Source organism: Triturus cristatus, chromosome 5_2 (genome assembly GCF_964204655.1).
Source record: "Triturus cristatus chromosome 5_2, aTriCri1.1, whole genome shotgun sequence".
Classification (NCBI taxonomy): Eukaryota; Metazoa; Chordata; class Amphibia; order Caudata; family Salamandridae; genus Triturus; species Triturus cristatus.
Genome location: NC_140588.1, coordinates 6,167,360 through 6,183,425, shown reverse-complemented (window position 1 = coordinate 6,183,425; position 16,066 = coordinate 6,167,360). Strand labels below are relative to the sequence as shown.

At 45.6% G+C, this 16,066-nt stretch overlaps 1 protein-coding gene across 1 annotated transcript in view; it reads right to left on the bottom strand.

Annotated features, from left to right (window-relative positions):
• DNAH5 (dynein axonemal heavy chain 5) overlaps window positions 1-14,419 on the bottom strand; it is a 5,853,083-nt gene extending 5,838,664 nt beyond the window's left edge. Inside the window, exon 1 of the mRNA XM_085606747.1 lies at window positions 14,240-14,419. Coding sequence (XP_085462873.1) covers window positions 14,240-14,296 — 57 coding nt within the window. The 5' untranslated portion in view covers window positions 14,297-14,419. The remainder of the gene's footprint in view (window positions 1-14,239) is intronic.
• Between the last annotated feature and the right edge of the window lie 1,647 nt (window positions 14,420-16,066).

Genomic DNA, 16,066 nt, shown 5'->3' with positions numbered 1-16,066 from the left:
TGGCCCTAGCTCCGTCTCCCACCGTTCCTTGAGGACTACCATAGGGTCTGGCTGATTGTTTACTATTTTACGGTAAACTAGGGAAATGGCTTTCTTGTGCAGATGGTCTGTGAGGAGTCTGTCCTCAAGAGGTGAGGCTTCTGGTAATTGTATGCCCTGTTGCAGTGTTTTCTGGAGCGCATGCTTGACCTGTAGGTATCTAAAAAACTCTGTCTGTGCTAAACCATATGATTCCTGCAGCTTTTCAAATGTGATGACTTCTTCCTTTTTCCAAATGTCCCCTACTTTCATGATACCTATAAGATCCCATTGTCGGAATCCCTTTGAGTTACTCAGTATGACTAGTCGTTTGGTGTCCCATATAGGTGTGGCCTGTGTGATTACACCCTCCCATACCAGTGTTCGCTGTGCTTCAAACCAAATTTTAATAGTATGCGCTGTCGGGCCCGTAAGTGTAGGTCGTCATTTCTTATTGTATAATGTCCCCATAATTCCCTCTTTTTCGAGTAGATGTCTGTCTATACGGAATGCAGGCTCCTCCTGTGGTACGTAAAGCCACTGGTTTATGACCATAAGTTGCGCCGCCCAGTAGTATTGCTTGACATTAGGAAGAGCAATTCCCCAGTCGTACCACCCCCTCATAAGCTTGTGTATTGCTATCCGGCTCGCTTGGCCATCCCACAATAGCTTGGTTACTTCTGCATTGATATTTGTAAAATATTCGGGCGCTACTAGGAACAGCATATTTTGAAGAGCATAGAGAAACCGAGGGAGCACCATCATTTTAAAAAGAGCTGCTCTACCGAGCAGTGTTAATGGCAGGGAGCGTCAATGTTTGACATCATTTTGGAGCCTCGTCAGTGACCTTTTGAGATTTTCTGTGATGAAGCGTGGATGATTATGTGTGATGTATATACCACGATATTTAAATCCGTCGGGCGCGATTTGTATAGCACAGTGTCATGGGAGTTTTGGCGCGGGCCCGTGCAACACATAAATAAGGGACTTTGCCCAGTTTATCGTGTATCCTGAGACACGGCCATATGCCGCGCAAATATCCAGCAGGCTATTTATGGATTGCGCAGGGGAGGCCAGGTAGAGGAGTATGTCATCCGCATAGAGCGAGATGCGGTCTTCCCACCCCGTCGCCCATCGCAGTCCCCGGATGACCAGATCTTGTCGGATCCACACCGCCAGGGGTTCTAGCACTAGTGCAAAGAGCAATGGGGACTGGGGGCAACCCCGTCTCATCCCACTTCCCAATGAGAAATCCATTGATAAGCGACTATTTACTACCACCTGAGCCAAAGGTTTCGTATATAGGAGTTCCACCCATGCACAGAATATTGGACCGAAACCCAGACACCATAGCACCGCGAAGAGGATGGGCCATTCCACCAAGTCGAATGCCATACGTGCATCCAGTGATAAAATCACTGCGTCTTCTTCTATTGTGTCTTTGCGTGCCATTACACTATGTAGTCTTCGCAGGTTGAGCACTGTAGTACAATTTGGCATGAACCCAGACTGATCTGGGTGGATTAGGGTCGGGAGGTGTGTCTGGAGTCGCGTGGCTAATGCTTTGGCTAGTATTTTCGCCTCCGCGTTTATTAATGAAATAGGCCTATAGGATTTGCATTCTTCCATGGGTTTGCCTGTTTTGGGGATGGCCACTATCGTCGCTAGGCGTTGGTCCCGGAGCAGTTCTCCCACATGCAGACTGTGGGTAAACATACGGAGCATATGTGGCATAACTTGTGCTGCAGCTTTCTTATAGAGTTCCACTGGCAATCCATTGGGCCCCAGTGCCTTCCCCACATGTAATGCTCCGACCGCTCACAGAAGTTCGTCACTGGTCAGATCTACTTCCAGCTCTTGGGCTTCTTCCGGTCGCAATGATGGCATCTGTATGTCTTTAAGGAATTCTAAATTGTCGACAACAGTGGCATTCGCGAGAGGTGTATATACATGTTGGAAATGCGTAGCTAGTGCCTCTACTATTTGTTGCGGGTCCGTCGAGAGTTCGCCCGTTTTCATCCGGAGTTCTGCCACCCATCTACCAGCTTTTTCTTTTTTATCTAGCCACACTAGCAGCTTCCCTGCTTTATCTCCCTTCTCGTATATAGTATTTTGGGTGTGTATTATCTTAGATTTTGCTTCCTCCCATGCAAATGTTCTGAGTTCTTGTTGGGCCAGTTATAGCCTACGTGTCATGGTTTCCCCACCTTCCGCAGTGTGTTCATTCTCAGCCCTGGATACTTCTTGTTCCAGAGACTCGATGTGATGCCGTGTGTCCCGTTTGTGTTTTGAGATTAGGGATATGGCCTGTCCTCTTATCACCGTCTTGTAGGCTTCCCATAGGGTCACTGGGGATGCCACTGTATGTTCATTCTCAGTGAAGTATTGTTGTGTGGTTTTAAGCAGGCCCTTCCCAATTGTTGGATTTTTAAGGTAGCCTGGGTGCAGTGGGAATATGCGCCGTCTACCAGGGGTAGGTGACATATAGGAGATTAATATTGGTGAGTGGTCAGATATACCCCTCGAGAGGTGTGTGATCTCTCTCACCTTTTCTAAGCCTGTTGCCAATGTTAGGATATAGTAAATTCTGGAGAGACTACCGTGGGCTCCCGAGAGGTACGTATATTCCCTCCTGTTGGGGTGTCTGGTCCACCAAGCAAATAACGTAAGGAAGTTAGCGCACACCTACTAGTAGAACTAGAAAAGAAGTGACAATATTATCAAAATTTAAACAATTAGAGCATGCTACTCAGGATCGAGGAAGCCAGCCTCGTGTGAAACCAAGTGAACTGCTGGTGAACTGTCACCAGTGTGCTGAGTGCACAGCTAAGTGGTGTAGGGTAAACTCATAGCAACAACTTCAATAATGAGACTGAAATGAAATCACAGTAACAATTGTTGCACAAGAATCATGTTAATGAATCAAAACGTTGTACAAATAAACTGAGTTTATGAATCAATCATAGCAATGTCAAAAACGTAATAACAAAAAACGAGTCACATTGACAAACGAAAGTATAGCGAAATATAAAAATCTTGAAGCTGGAAAGTATCAATGTGCGTCAGATCAAAAAAGAAGTGCCCAATGCATTTCGGGATTTAGAAAACATCCCTTCTTCAGGGGCCGCTGTTGAACAAAAGATATGCATTTTTAGAAGCAAATAATGCTTTTAACATGATTTTCCAATGTACAGAAAAGGATTACGAAACCACAAGATGCACAGTCACAAGTGGCGGAGTATAACAAACTGATCGGTTTCAAAAGCCTTAGCAATAAATAGGAAGAGAGAAAAGTGCTCGTGACCGGAAACAAACTAACCAAAATGTGAGACGTGGGATCAGGGCAAGCAGGTAAGTGACAAAAATATCGTGTGTCCACCACGAGTGTTGAGTACTACCATTGAGAAAGAAATAATGAAAGTAAAGCTCCGTGTGATTGAAGAGAATATGTGAAAACAACTTGGGAGCGCTTACTAAAACAGAAGTGCGGAGAAGGAAAACTCCTAGAGGACACAAATTGTGTAGGAATGAACGGTAACTTCGAACACGAGCTGGAAAAAATGAACCACAGTAAGCGCAGAATAAAGGAAAACAGTGAAGAAAAGGTGAAAACTGTGGACAAGTACTTACTAGATTATGTCACAGAAGAAGCGCTCGAGAAATAGTGTGGGGAATGAAAGCAGCCGTGGCCGGAGATGCCACTGTAGAGAAAAATGAATAGGAAATAAATAAAAAAGTAACTGCACAGAATGGTGACGCCAAAAGCGGAAACATCTAAAAAGAGAGTAAACGTGCAAGAATACCTGAGGGCATATAACACGATAAAGCGTAGGCTGCAGGCGTGGTAGTAAAACGTAGCTGTAGCGAAAACAAAAATGAATGAAAGGGGGTAGGAATAACCTACTGAATAGATGTACTGTATCAAAATGGCAAAAGAAGTTGGAAATGGCAGCAAATGAACTCACCATTAACCGTGATGGAAACAGAAGTGACCGAATCTAGTTCGCGCCGAGGCAGAATGAAAGACAGAGTAGCGTGTGAAGCTAGAGAATAAAGCGATGGGAGCGAAGTCACATGAGCCATAGAGAACAGAGACAGTGAAAGAGGACTGTAGAAAACGTAACCAGGAAATCGCACCGAACAGGAAAAGGAGCAAAATGAGCGCCATGATGGAGAGGCTGGAAAAGTAAAGAACTGCGTAAGCACTAATATACAAGAAGCTGGAAGTACTACGAAAGTAAACAAAGAAAGCTGAAAAGAGCAGTGTGTAGAAAAAATGATGAAGCTAGTGAAACTGTCAAGAATGTAGGGAATGCTGAGGAAATAGTCTGTGTAAGATAAAGTAATACTGATCAGAGCGAAATGAATACAGAGGAGGATGTGAATAAAGTAAAGAATATGTAGCTAAAAAACGTGATGGTGAAACCAAGGTGGTACTGTGAAGTGAAATCTGAAAAAAAGGGAAAATAAAATGTGTATGTAACAAATGAAGCTGGTGAAAAACGAAATGGGCCAAAAGGATAAATGAAATAAGCAGAATTGCTAAGGATGAAACAGACACACATTCTGAAAAAGGTTACAGAAAACATTGTAATTCCAGTTTGTCATTTAACCCCTGGGGAAGGAGGGTCTGCAAAAACTTTGTCCACCAAACTTCTCTCTGTGCTAGTGACCTATCATTGTTTATGGTTGTTTGAAATGGTATGATTTCAAGGATGGTGAATCTCAGTTGAGCAACCGTGTGTTGATGTTCTAACCAATGTGTGACTAATGGGGATTTGAGGCTTTTGGTGCGTATTGAGCTTTTGTGTTCAGAGATCCTGACTTTAACTTTGCGGGATGTTTTGCCAACGTACAGGAGACCACAAGGACATTTTATGGTGTAAATGACATTGACGCTATCGCAGGTGCCAGTGTATCTCAACTGAATGATTTTGCCTGAGTGCGGGTGGTGAATAATGTTGCCAATAATGGCATTGTGGCAATTAACACAGTTATAGCATTTTTGCATGCCTTTGAAGTGATCCTTGGTAGCTCTGCTGGAAGAAGACAACATGTCTTTGATGTTTTTACTACGCGTGTACGCAAATAAAGGCTCTGTGGCAAAAAGACCCATAAAGTCTGGTTCAAGCTTCAAAATTTCCCATCTTTTTTTGATGATTTTGCGAATCCTCACGGAGTTGGTGGAATATGTGGATACAAAGACATGACGTTTCTGATCATCTTTAGCTGCTGGTAATAAGAGCTCTGCGCGTGTTTGGGTACGTGTTCTGGAAATGGCAGACTCAAGGACAGAATCAGAGTAACCTCGTTCTTTGAATTTAGCACATTGTGATTGCAGTGGGACTCTAAGTGTTGACTGTCTGATACAATTCTCTTAATTCTGATCAATTGTGAGTATGGTAGGTTCTGGATCAGAGATGGGGAATGGAAACTGGAAAATAATAGAAGATCTATTTCTGACACGCGCAGAGCTCTTATTACCAGCAGCTAAAGATGATCAGAAACGTCATGTCTTTGTATCCACATATTCCACCAACTCCGTGAGGATTCGCAAAATCATCAAAAAAAATGGGAAATTTTGAAGCTTGAACCAGACTTTATGGGTCTTTTTGCCACAGAGCCTTTATTTGCGTACACGCGTAGTAAAAACATCAAAGACATGTTGTCTTCTTCCAGCAGAGCTACCAAGGATCACTTCAAAGGCATGCAAAAATGCTATAACTGTGTTAATTGCCACAATGCCATTATTGGCAACATTATTCACCACCCGCACTCAGGCAAAATCATTCAGTTGAGATACACTGGCACCTGCAATAGCGTCAATGTCATTTACACCATAAAATGTCCTTGTGGTCTCCTGTACGTTGGCAAAACATCCCGCAAAGTTAAAGTCAGGATCTCTGAACATAAAAGTTCAATACGCACCAAAAGCCTCAAATCCCCATTAGTCACACATTGGTTAGAACATCAACACACGGTTGCTCAACTGAGATTCACCATCCTTGAAATCATGCCATTTCACACAACCATAAACAATGATAGGTCACTAGCACAGAGAGAAGTTTGGTGGACAAAGTTTTTGCAGACCCTCCTTCCCCAGGGGCTAAATGACAAACTGGAGTTACAATGTTTTCTGTAACCTTTTTCAGAATGTGAGTCTGTTTCATCCTTAGCAATTCTGCTTATTTCATTTATCCTTTTGGCCCATTTCGTTTTTCACCAGCTTCATTTGTTACATACACATTTTATTTTCCCTTTTTTTCAGATTTCACTTCACAGTACCACCTTGGTTTCACCATCACGTTTTTGGCTACATATTCTTTACTTTATTCACATCCTCCTCTGTATTCATTTCGCTCTGATCAGTGTTACTTTATCTTACACAGACTATTTCCTCAGCATTCCCTACATTCTTGACAGTTTCACTAGCTTCATCATTTTTTCTACACACTGCTCTTTTCAGCTTTCTTTGTTTACTTTCGTAGTACTTCCAGCTTCTTGTATATTAGTGCTTACACAGTTCTTTACTTTTCCAGCCTCTCCATCATGGCGCTCATTTTGCTCCTTTTCCTGTTCGGTGCTATTTCCTGGTTACGTTTTCTACAGTCCTCTTTCACTGTCTCTGTTCTCTATGGCTCACGTGACTTCGCTCCCGTCGCTTTATTCTCTAGCTTCACACGCTACTCTGTCTTTCATTCTGCCTCGGCGCGAACTAGATTCGGTCACTTCTGTTTCCATCACGGTTAATGGTGAGTTCATTTGCTGCCATTTCCAACTTCTTTTGCCATTTTGATACAGTACATCTATTCAGTAGGTTCTTCCTACCCCCTTTCATTCATTTTTGTTTTCGCTACAGCTACTTTTTACTACCACGCCTGCAGCCTACGTTTTATCGTGTTATATGCCCTCAGATATTCTTGCACGTTTACTCTCTTTTTAGAGGTTTCCGTTTTTGGCGTCACCATTCTGTGCAGTTACTTTTTTATTTATTTCCTATTCATTTTTCTCTACAGTGGCATCTCCGGCCACGGCTGCTTTCATTCCCCGCACTATTTCTCGAGCGCTTCTTCTGTGACATAATCTAGTAAGTACTTGTCCACAGTTTTCACCTTTTCTTCACTGTTTTCCTTTATTCTGCGCTTACTGTGGTTCATTTTTTCCAGCTCGTGTTCGAAGTTACCGTTCATTCCTACACAATTTGTGGCCTCCAGCCTCTAGGAGTTTTCCTTCTCCGCACTTCTGTTTTAGTAAGCGCTCCCAAGTTGTTTTCACATATTCTCTTTATTCACACGGAGCTTTACTTTCATTATTTCTCTCTCAATGGTAGCACTCAACACTCGTGGTGGACACACGATATTTTTGTCACTTACCTGCTTGCCCTGATCTCACGTCTCACATTTTGGTTAGTTTTTTTCCGGTCACGAGCACTTCTCACTCTTCCTTTTTATTGCTAAGGCTTTTGAAACTGATCAGTTTGTTATACTCCGCCACTTTTGACTGTGCATCTTGTTGTTTCGTAATCCTTTTCTGTACATTGGAAAATCATGTTAAAAGCATTATTTGCTTCTAAAAATGCATATCTTTTGTTCAACAGCGGCCCCTGAAGAAGGGATGTTTTCTAAATCCCGAAATGCATTGGGCACTTCTTTTTTGATCTGACGCACATTGATACTTTCGAGCTTCAAGATTTTTATATTTTGCTGTACTTTCGTTTGTCAATGTGACTCGTTTATTGTTATTACGTTTTTGACATTGCTATGATTGATTCATAAACTCAGTTTATTTGTACAACGTTTTGATTCATTAACATGATTCTTGTGCAACAATTGTTACTGTGATTTCATTTCAGTCTCATTATTGAAGTTGTTGCTATGAGTTTACCCTACACCACTTAGCTGTGCACTCAGCACACTGGTGACAGTTCACCAGCAGTTCACTTGGTCCACCAAGTATCCACGAGGCCTGTTGCCTCAATGAATTCCGACAATCTGCAACGGGACCTATTTGTGTCCCTGGGGGGGCTGTCTATCTACAGATGCGTCCATCGTTGTGTTAAAATCTCCCCCGCTATTTTTATTTATTTGAGTTTTATATAGCGCTGGCTAGACCCGGAGGTATCAGAGCGCTTTACATAAGGATCCACAAAATTACAAAATTACATCAGTTACAAGTTACATCAGTTACAAGAAAACATTTCAAGAGCGTCGGAAGACGAGGTAAAGGGAGCTTGGAAGGGTAAGAGGGTGGGCTAAAGGTATAGGAGGGAGAAAGGATGGAGATGGGATGGATGGAGAGACGAAGGAGAGTCTGCCCAAAGTCCGTCTGGGTAGGTGACGGCTGAGGGGTAAGTCCACAGACCATCTCCTCTATAGCTATCACGTAGCTATCAGGTAGCTCCACTGGGCATCAGTCAAGCGGCTAGGTCTCAATGAGAAAACAGTTAGAGAGCAAATAGGAGGAATAAATGGAGTGTAAAGGAGAAAGTGGGTGGAGTAAAGGGGTAGGAGGGAGAGTATGACTTAGAGACTAAGTAAGGTCTGCCCAAAGTCCGGCTGGGTAGGTGACGGCCGAGGGGGAAGTCCACAGCACATCTCCTCTATAGCTAACAAGTAGCTCCACCGGGCAACGGCCAAAAAGCTAGGTCTCTACGGTCAGAGGTAGGTTCACAGATTAGGTATCCTGAAGGGTAGGACGGAAGGGGGGGGGGTGTTCGAGGTCTGGTCAAAGTCCGTTTTGTTTCTCAGAGGAGTAACACGAAGTGGTGGGGAACCTAGTGGCAGCCATCTTGGGGTCAGGCAAGGGATTAACAGGTAATAATAGGGAGGGTTTAAAAACCTGCATTGCTAAAAGATCATGGTGGGCCCCATGCCCCTCATTACTGACCTGACCTTGGGAAGCATTCATAGAAAACCAAATGTATGTAGCAGCAGCTCAGTGAGTGAAACATGGACACACTCGAAATATGTAAATTAGAAGGGAGCCATCGCTATTTCAAGACCAGCAATTATGGAGCGGCAACCTCCACACTGGCGTACACAGCCACAAGCAACCTCAGCTATTTAACATAAAATCGGCATTGGGCTGGAGATCGAGCAACAATGGGCACTTTTAAGGTGTTCTCAGGCGGCGTTGAACAGGTATTTGGGTGTGTTATTCACCCCGCAAGGCCCGAGCCGGTCTGGCTACATTCACAAAGACAGTGAATGTCTTGTCCCAGTGATCTCCTATGTTAGTGTCCAACAATCATGGACAGCATTGCATGGTGCTCCTCCGCCCAAGTCAGCTTAGTAGGGCATCAGCACGGCAGAAAGGGAAACATTTCACAGGTATTAATGAGCAGTTCTATCCTCGATAAATAGGGGAGTGCCGTCTCCGCTCCCCCATTACGTCAGAATCTTAAAGTGGTTAGGATGCAAACCCCCGCAGCCACTTTTGTCACTCCTTACGGATATCCGAAGCTCCGTGTCTCAATCTAAGATAAGCCCCAGGGGAGATCGGAGGCAACAAATGGAGCGAGCCAATACCGCACAGTTACACAGGGATGGTGGGGGCCCGCTCCTCCGTCCTCAGTGCGTGCAAAGCCCCTTGTTCATACCTCCGTCCCCAAGAATTAGAACTGTCCGCAGCTCCGAAGTATTTCCCCGGCTGGTTTCCTGCCGCTCCATCTCTTGCAGAGTTTCCCTCGTTAGTTCAGGTGGGCTGCTGAGGGACGGAGTTCGCAGCACTTGAGTGTATTTCCAGGCAGCCTGGGAGCCTTGAGATCGCCGTGGGTTGCAAGGCCGCTATTCTCACTGCGTCGAACGATCTTCAGATGGCCTCCAACCTCCATTTCACTGAGCCCGAGCCCACTATAAGTTCTCCTTGCGGGAGTGACAGCAGAAAGTTACCCAATGCCGGTAATGCTGTGTGGTGTAACGCTGGGGGAATGTATACTGATACTAGGTTGTATGTGCGTCCCTCCCATTGACAGGCTACGGCCGCAAAGCGTCCCAGTTCATCTGTCCAAGAACCCTGTAGTATCAGCGGAAAGCGTTTATTTAATAAATTACCAACACCCCGGGACCCGGAGGTGAAGTCTGAGTGCACCGCCATCTTGTAGCTCCACCTATCCAGTGTTTTGCATGTGGAGCCTACTAGGTGTGTTTCTTGTATAAGAGTGATTGCGGGTTCCTTACGTTTTACATATTGAAGGACCAGTCCTCTCTTTATTTTGTTCCCGAGCCCATTCACATTCCATGAGATTATTGTGAAGGGAAGGTGTGTCGTTTGTTGAGTCAGTACCACCGTGGCCGGTTCATCTATAAACGTTACAGTCTGCACTTCTTGTGTCATCCCCACAAGACCAACTGTATGCTTCCCTTCAGTGTAGTTCCTGTCATACCTATGTGTACGTTGTAGTGGTGTTCAGTACCGTTACAATCAAAAATTAACAATACCCGGTGAATATACCCCGTTCCCCCCTCCCCCTCCCTGCTTCCCTGCCTAGTGGATTTAGAACTACCCGCCACCCCAACTTAGAAGAGTGCTTGTGTCCCATAACGTTATACTTGCGTCGGGGGTATAGCTGCTTAGCAACCGTCTGGCATCCGTCCCCTGAATTGTTACCAGTCTGTGGCGGCATTTAGTTAAGTCCCAAGAAATGTCCCTTGTAGTGCGTGCTTGAGAGGTCGAATCGTCTTCTTGTGAGGTAGGCACTTCATTATTCTGCTGCGAGTTCATGTATGCTCATTTGTGTTGGCTGTGTTAAATCTTCCCGGTGTTTCCTGTCCATTAGGTGCTTTGTCGCCTAGTCCGAGTTTGTATCTGCCATTTGTTGTGTGTTAGGCAATGAGTCAGTCAGTCAGTCAGCCGAGCCGACGCCTCCGATGTCGAGATTTGACGCAGTCTTATGCGATCTTGCCTGTGTGGGCCCGAGGCAGGTCTCCAGCCCTCAAGCCAGTTTTGAGCTTCCTCCGGGGTCGAGAAGAACCAGCTTTTCTCTTCCGCTTCCTCCCTACGTTTTGCGGGAAAGAGCATAGCATATTTTAATTCTCGATTACGCAGTTCTCTTTTTATTTCTAGGAGGCTTCTACGCTGGTTCGTTACTGTTGCGGTGGAGTCTGGATACATGGACACTGTAGTATTTTCTATCCGTATCCCTCCTGGTCATCAAGCTTAGTGGCCAGTTGTTTGGTCAGGTGTTCCAGTTGTTGCACTTGCCTTTGTAGAGCTGCTATGTCTGTAGAGAGGCCTGCTGTTGTGGTCTCTACTTCCGATATTCTAGAGTTGATTTTGGCGAGATCAGCACGTAGAAAAGTTATGTCAGTGGATATCATGCCGATCGACATTTGCTGCAGAGTAACCATTGTATCTTGCAATGTAAACTCTTTTGGCTTTTCTTTCAATGGGTCACCTGCGGGCCCCAGAGGGTCCGATTGGCCTAGTTGCTCCTTGTTGAAGGCATATTTGTCCAACTTATTCCTCTGGACTGTGCGTTGGCCACGTCCACCCATATTGTCGTGCACTCCCTGATTTGCGCAAGAGTTCACTGATGGGGGAGGGGGAGCACAGTATTCACCGTCGCCTGACCACGGGAATTTCTTCCATGCTCGGTCTCCCGGTTTTCCTGTTCGTCACCTCCCTCCGTCGGTATGTGGTCTGTGGTGTCACTCGCCCCTTATATATGCCGCAAAGTCTTCTCAACTATCGCTAAGGATCTTCTACTGCAGCTGGGGCATCGTGTGCTGTGCGGGTGGGGGCGCCGTGTTGGCGAGATTTCGCAGCTACTATCCGTTTTGTTCCCCCCCGGCAAAGTATGCCAGCAATGCCTTCTCCATGCTCGGGTCTTCTCTTAGCCCTGCCCTCACTTGTTTCGTTGGAAAAAGTCAGCTTCTGGGTGCCACGTGTATAATGGCAGTGCAGTGAGGGCCTTGCTTGCAGCGTTGTAGGTTTTGCCACTCCTCCAGAATCAGGCGAGTGGGGGTGCCGCACTGCTTTAGTCCATGCTGGGAGCCACTTCAATCTCACAGTCCGTCGCTGGTGGCGGCACTGGAGCCGGTCCGTGCTGGTGCAGAAAGTGGTGTGTGTTAGGCCCTTCCATGCGCGTGAGCGGGGCTTTCTTTCTTCGCTGCGACACCTCACCTGATTTCAATGTGTCTCATGAGGGTTTCAAAGGCCAAACCGGTCACATAGTCTGTCTGCTGAAGCTGCTGGGGACCAGCCTAGTCAGGCACAGAAGATGGCGCCCGGGGGGTATCTTTTCCGCTGCTTAGCCCGAAGCGGTCCGGCTGATACACGCCACCGGCCCCGGGGGGGGTTCAGTCGCCTTCCAATATGTGGGATGGTTCGCTTTACCCTCTTTTGGCCTGCCGTGTTGGGTGCGCCTCCTCCGGAGCTGCCGTCGGGTGTGGTGTAACTGTAGTCCCCGGCTTCCATGTGGGGTTTAGGCCGCAGTTATGCTTCACGGTGCCACAGTGAAACGACGGCGCCCACTGGTCCCGTGTGTGGATTGAATGTTTCTTTATAGACCCCGAGATCTTTGGTTACTCTTTATCCTCTTCAATGCCCATGACGAGATAGTCTCGTCATGGAGCACGGTTGCGCTGTGCCCATGACGAGACTATCTCGTCATGGACCATGCCCGCTAATGAAAGGCCCGGCACAGGAGGGGGAAAGGGCGGGGCACTGAAGGGGTTAATGCCTTGTAGCCGCCGGATAATTGTCAGGATTATGTGGGTTTGGCGCCACCGGTCGCGGAGCTCTCGTAGGCTGCAGCCATTTTCGTGTTAGCCATGCCCCCCGCATGTGCCCTCTTATGATCACGTGATACATTCAACCTGTTAAAATCATTACCTTTTCTGCCCCTCCCCCAGCCATTAAGTGCCTTACTGGAGTAATCAATAAAATCTACCCAGGATTGGTTGGGGAGCTTCTGGCTGTACCCGATTCTTTGGCGCTAATTCTTGTCAGTACAAATTTTGCAATCAAAACAGTTTCTTAGAAGTGTCCTTGGTTTTGTCCCCCAACCTCAAATACCAGAAGTGTGTCCCTCCAAAGTGAAGGCAGTTGTTTCCACTCACCAACCCCCTAGTGCTCTTCAGGAAACCAGTGTACCTTGAGTGCAGCCTCATAAGCAGAAAACCATTTATCAATGTCATCTCCCGTCACATAATTGGGTGCCAAATCCTTTGGTATACGGAACCTTTTATCTCCATCAATTACTGCATCTATAATGCCACCATCACTGCAGGACTCAGACTGTATTGCCTGGATCTCCAGGTCCTATAGACTCAGTTCATGAGCCAACAAAAATGTCTTCTCTACTAAGGCTCTGTCAGCCACAGCCTTTTTGGCTTCCCTCTCAGCCTTTATCCTTTGCCTCCATCTTTGGCTTCACCATCTGCAGCTTAAATTCACTCACCTCCCTCACCTCCCTCACCTCCAATGGGGATAGGCGATCTTGAATGTGACGGGTAGTGTACACTATGTTACTCTATGCTGCACAAACATAAGTCCTATCCTCACCGCTGTTCATCAATGTTAAAAATGAGGTTTCTGATTGGAAGACAATGCACTCTGTCCAAGGAGTAGCCACAATCCTAGTCAGGGTAAGTCACTACACAACCAGAATTATCCTGTGCTCACCCTCTGGTAGCTCGGCACAGCACAACAGTTTAGAAATATAAAGTGTGATTTTATAAATAAAGCAAGATCCAAACAATAAGAATCGTTTTAGTAGATGTTGAGGTACAAAGTTGGACGGAATCCAAAAGTCAGAAGAGCGCTTAGAGACAAAAAGCACTTAATTGAATTATTGGGCGGCACTAGGCCAGGACAATGTCAAAAGTCCAGGCCGACTGCGATGGAGCGCGGGCCGGAAGCAGGGACTTTCTTGGATCCGCTTAACAAAAGTACCTTTGATCCGGACGACGTCGTCGTAACGAGTCTACGTAGATCATCAATCTCTGGGCATCTGGATTACTTTGCGTTACTGGCATAAGGCCAGTAACGCGAAGTAATCCAGATGCTCAGAGATTTCTATCTATGTAAGGTGTTAAAATGGGTATCTTTGAGCAGAGAAATAATTAACAGTTGCTAAGAAACATTGACATATTAGCATTGATCAATTCAAATGGTTAACAATCTCCACAGTGAGTTTTCCTAAATCATGCTTAGAGTTTGAAAGTTTTTTCTGGGCGCATTAGAAAAATGGTGCCACGAAAAAAGCAGCGTTTCCTACCTTTAGAACTCTGGTCAAACTTTGTTTCCACAGTTGCCTTCTACCAGACCTGAACATCCTGATGAACGGGTAGTGTGCAGAACTCCCCCAATAACCAGCTGCCCCTCACTGCTCTCAGAGTGATTCTGTATATGGTTGCCGACAACTTCCCAACTCGGCTTACATAGCAGTAGGGTCACATTTTAAACGGCTATATCTATAATTGGGTCGGTCTCGAGGACTGGTCAAAAGAAAACATTACGTAGCATCATGGTTGTTAAGCAGTGTTAACACACTCCTCGCCTAATGCAAATAATAATTCAGGTGCAGCAATTTCCTCAACTTCTCGAACAAACGAATGTCGCAATAGTTCTTATCTCGAGCAAATAATCCGAGCGTCGCAGAGAAACGGTTTGTTTTTCTTTTGCTTTAGTGACCAGTTTTGAAGGAGCTCAGAGCGGCACCTACCAAAACTTTCCTAAAAAATATGCTTCGAGAATCCAGTTTGAATTTGAGCGTTCACTTTACAATCATGCGTTCTGTACACCTTTGCTGACCTCCACATGCCTCTCATACAGGTGTCATTATTAGGGAGTCTTCGATGCATAGATGTCAAGTTTTCAGTTTGCTTATCTGTGACCTTTTAATGTTTTCAATGTGCTTAACTGTGGCATTTCAATGGCTTATGTGTGACACTTTCAATGAGACTTCATCACGAGTAAAGCAGCTACCTCTATGAGGGACATTTCGGAAATGAACCGCTTTTGAACAGTTTGATAGTCTAGACACCGCTGCACACACTAGAAATGCTTAGAAAAAGGTATAGTACTCCTTTTTCAACATAATCCCCCACGAAGCATGTGCACGAACTCAGCTCAAGGGCATTGGAGCACTGTACATGAGCACCAGCTACATTACACAAGGTCAGACGGATTTATTAGGCATGGGGAGATTAAGTGATTTGACCAGAATCACAGGATGTTGAGCCAACCCAGGACCCGAACCTAGAGAGCGGGCACCCATCCATGTTGGAATGCGATTGACAGCTGGGGATACCATGGCAGAGGTAAGAGACAGCAGGGAAGTCCTAGCACACACCAGAGACTGCAAGAAACTCCAACACCTAACAGAGGCAGCAGGCATCACCTATGACACCCGTTAAGGAACCAACTTTTCATCTGTTAGATAAGCAAGACAGAGGCACCATGACACCCAGAGCCGTCTTTAGGCCAGTGCAACTGGTGCGGCCACACAGGGCGCTGAACTGTGAAGGAGGCCCTGACGTCAGAGTGGGAAACTGTGTTTTGCAATAAATTAGGATTGGAGAGATGAACGACAATTTTGCCAGGGGTAGAGAGAGAATCTGAGGAGGCAGTCATGGGGTTTGGGGGCACCAAAAAGGACTGTGGCACTGGTCATATTCACAGTAGGAATGTCCCTACCAACCTAAGACATACATGAAATCCAGTTCCACCTGGGTGAGAGAAAAAAAGGCATAGCTGGACTACTTAGGCTATCACGAAGTGTACTTTTGAGATGTCTAGTGGGTCTAGCTCAACGATTCCTGTGTTTCTAGGTAAGCCCAGGACTTTTAATGCCAAACCTTCTAACAAGAAAAGTGCAGAATGCAAAATGTTTTGTCTGCAAAGCCAGGACACCCAAATATATCAGTCACACGTGATGTAGGTCCACTTTGCATTTATAGTGACTAAAGTTTGTTCCCACTGTGTACCTGTAGCCCAATGCTGATGAAAGGTTTTAGATGGAGATAAACATATTTCAAAATCTAGTGCATATTCGCTTGGAAGTAATTTGCTGCCACATCCTAAACTATCTGGCACATGCATC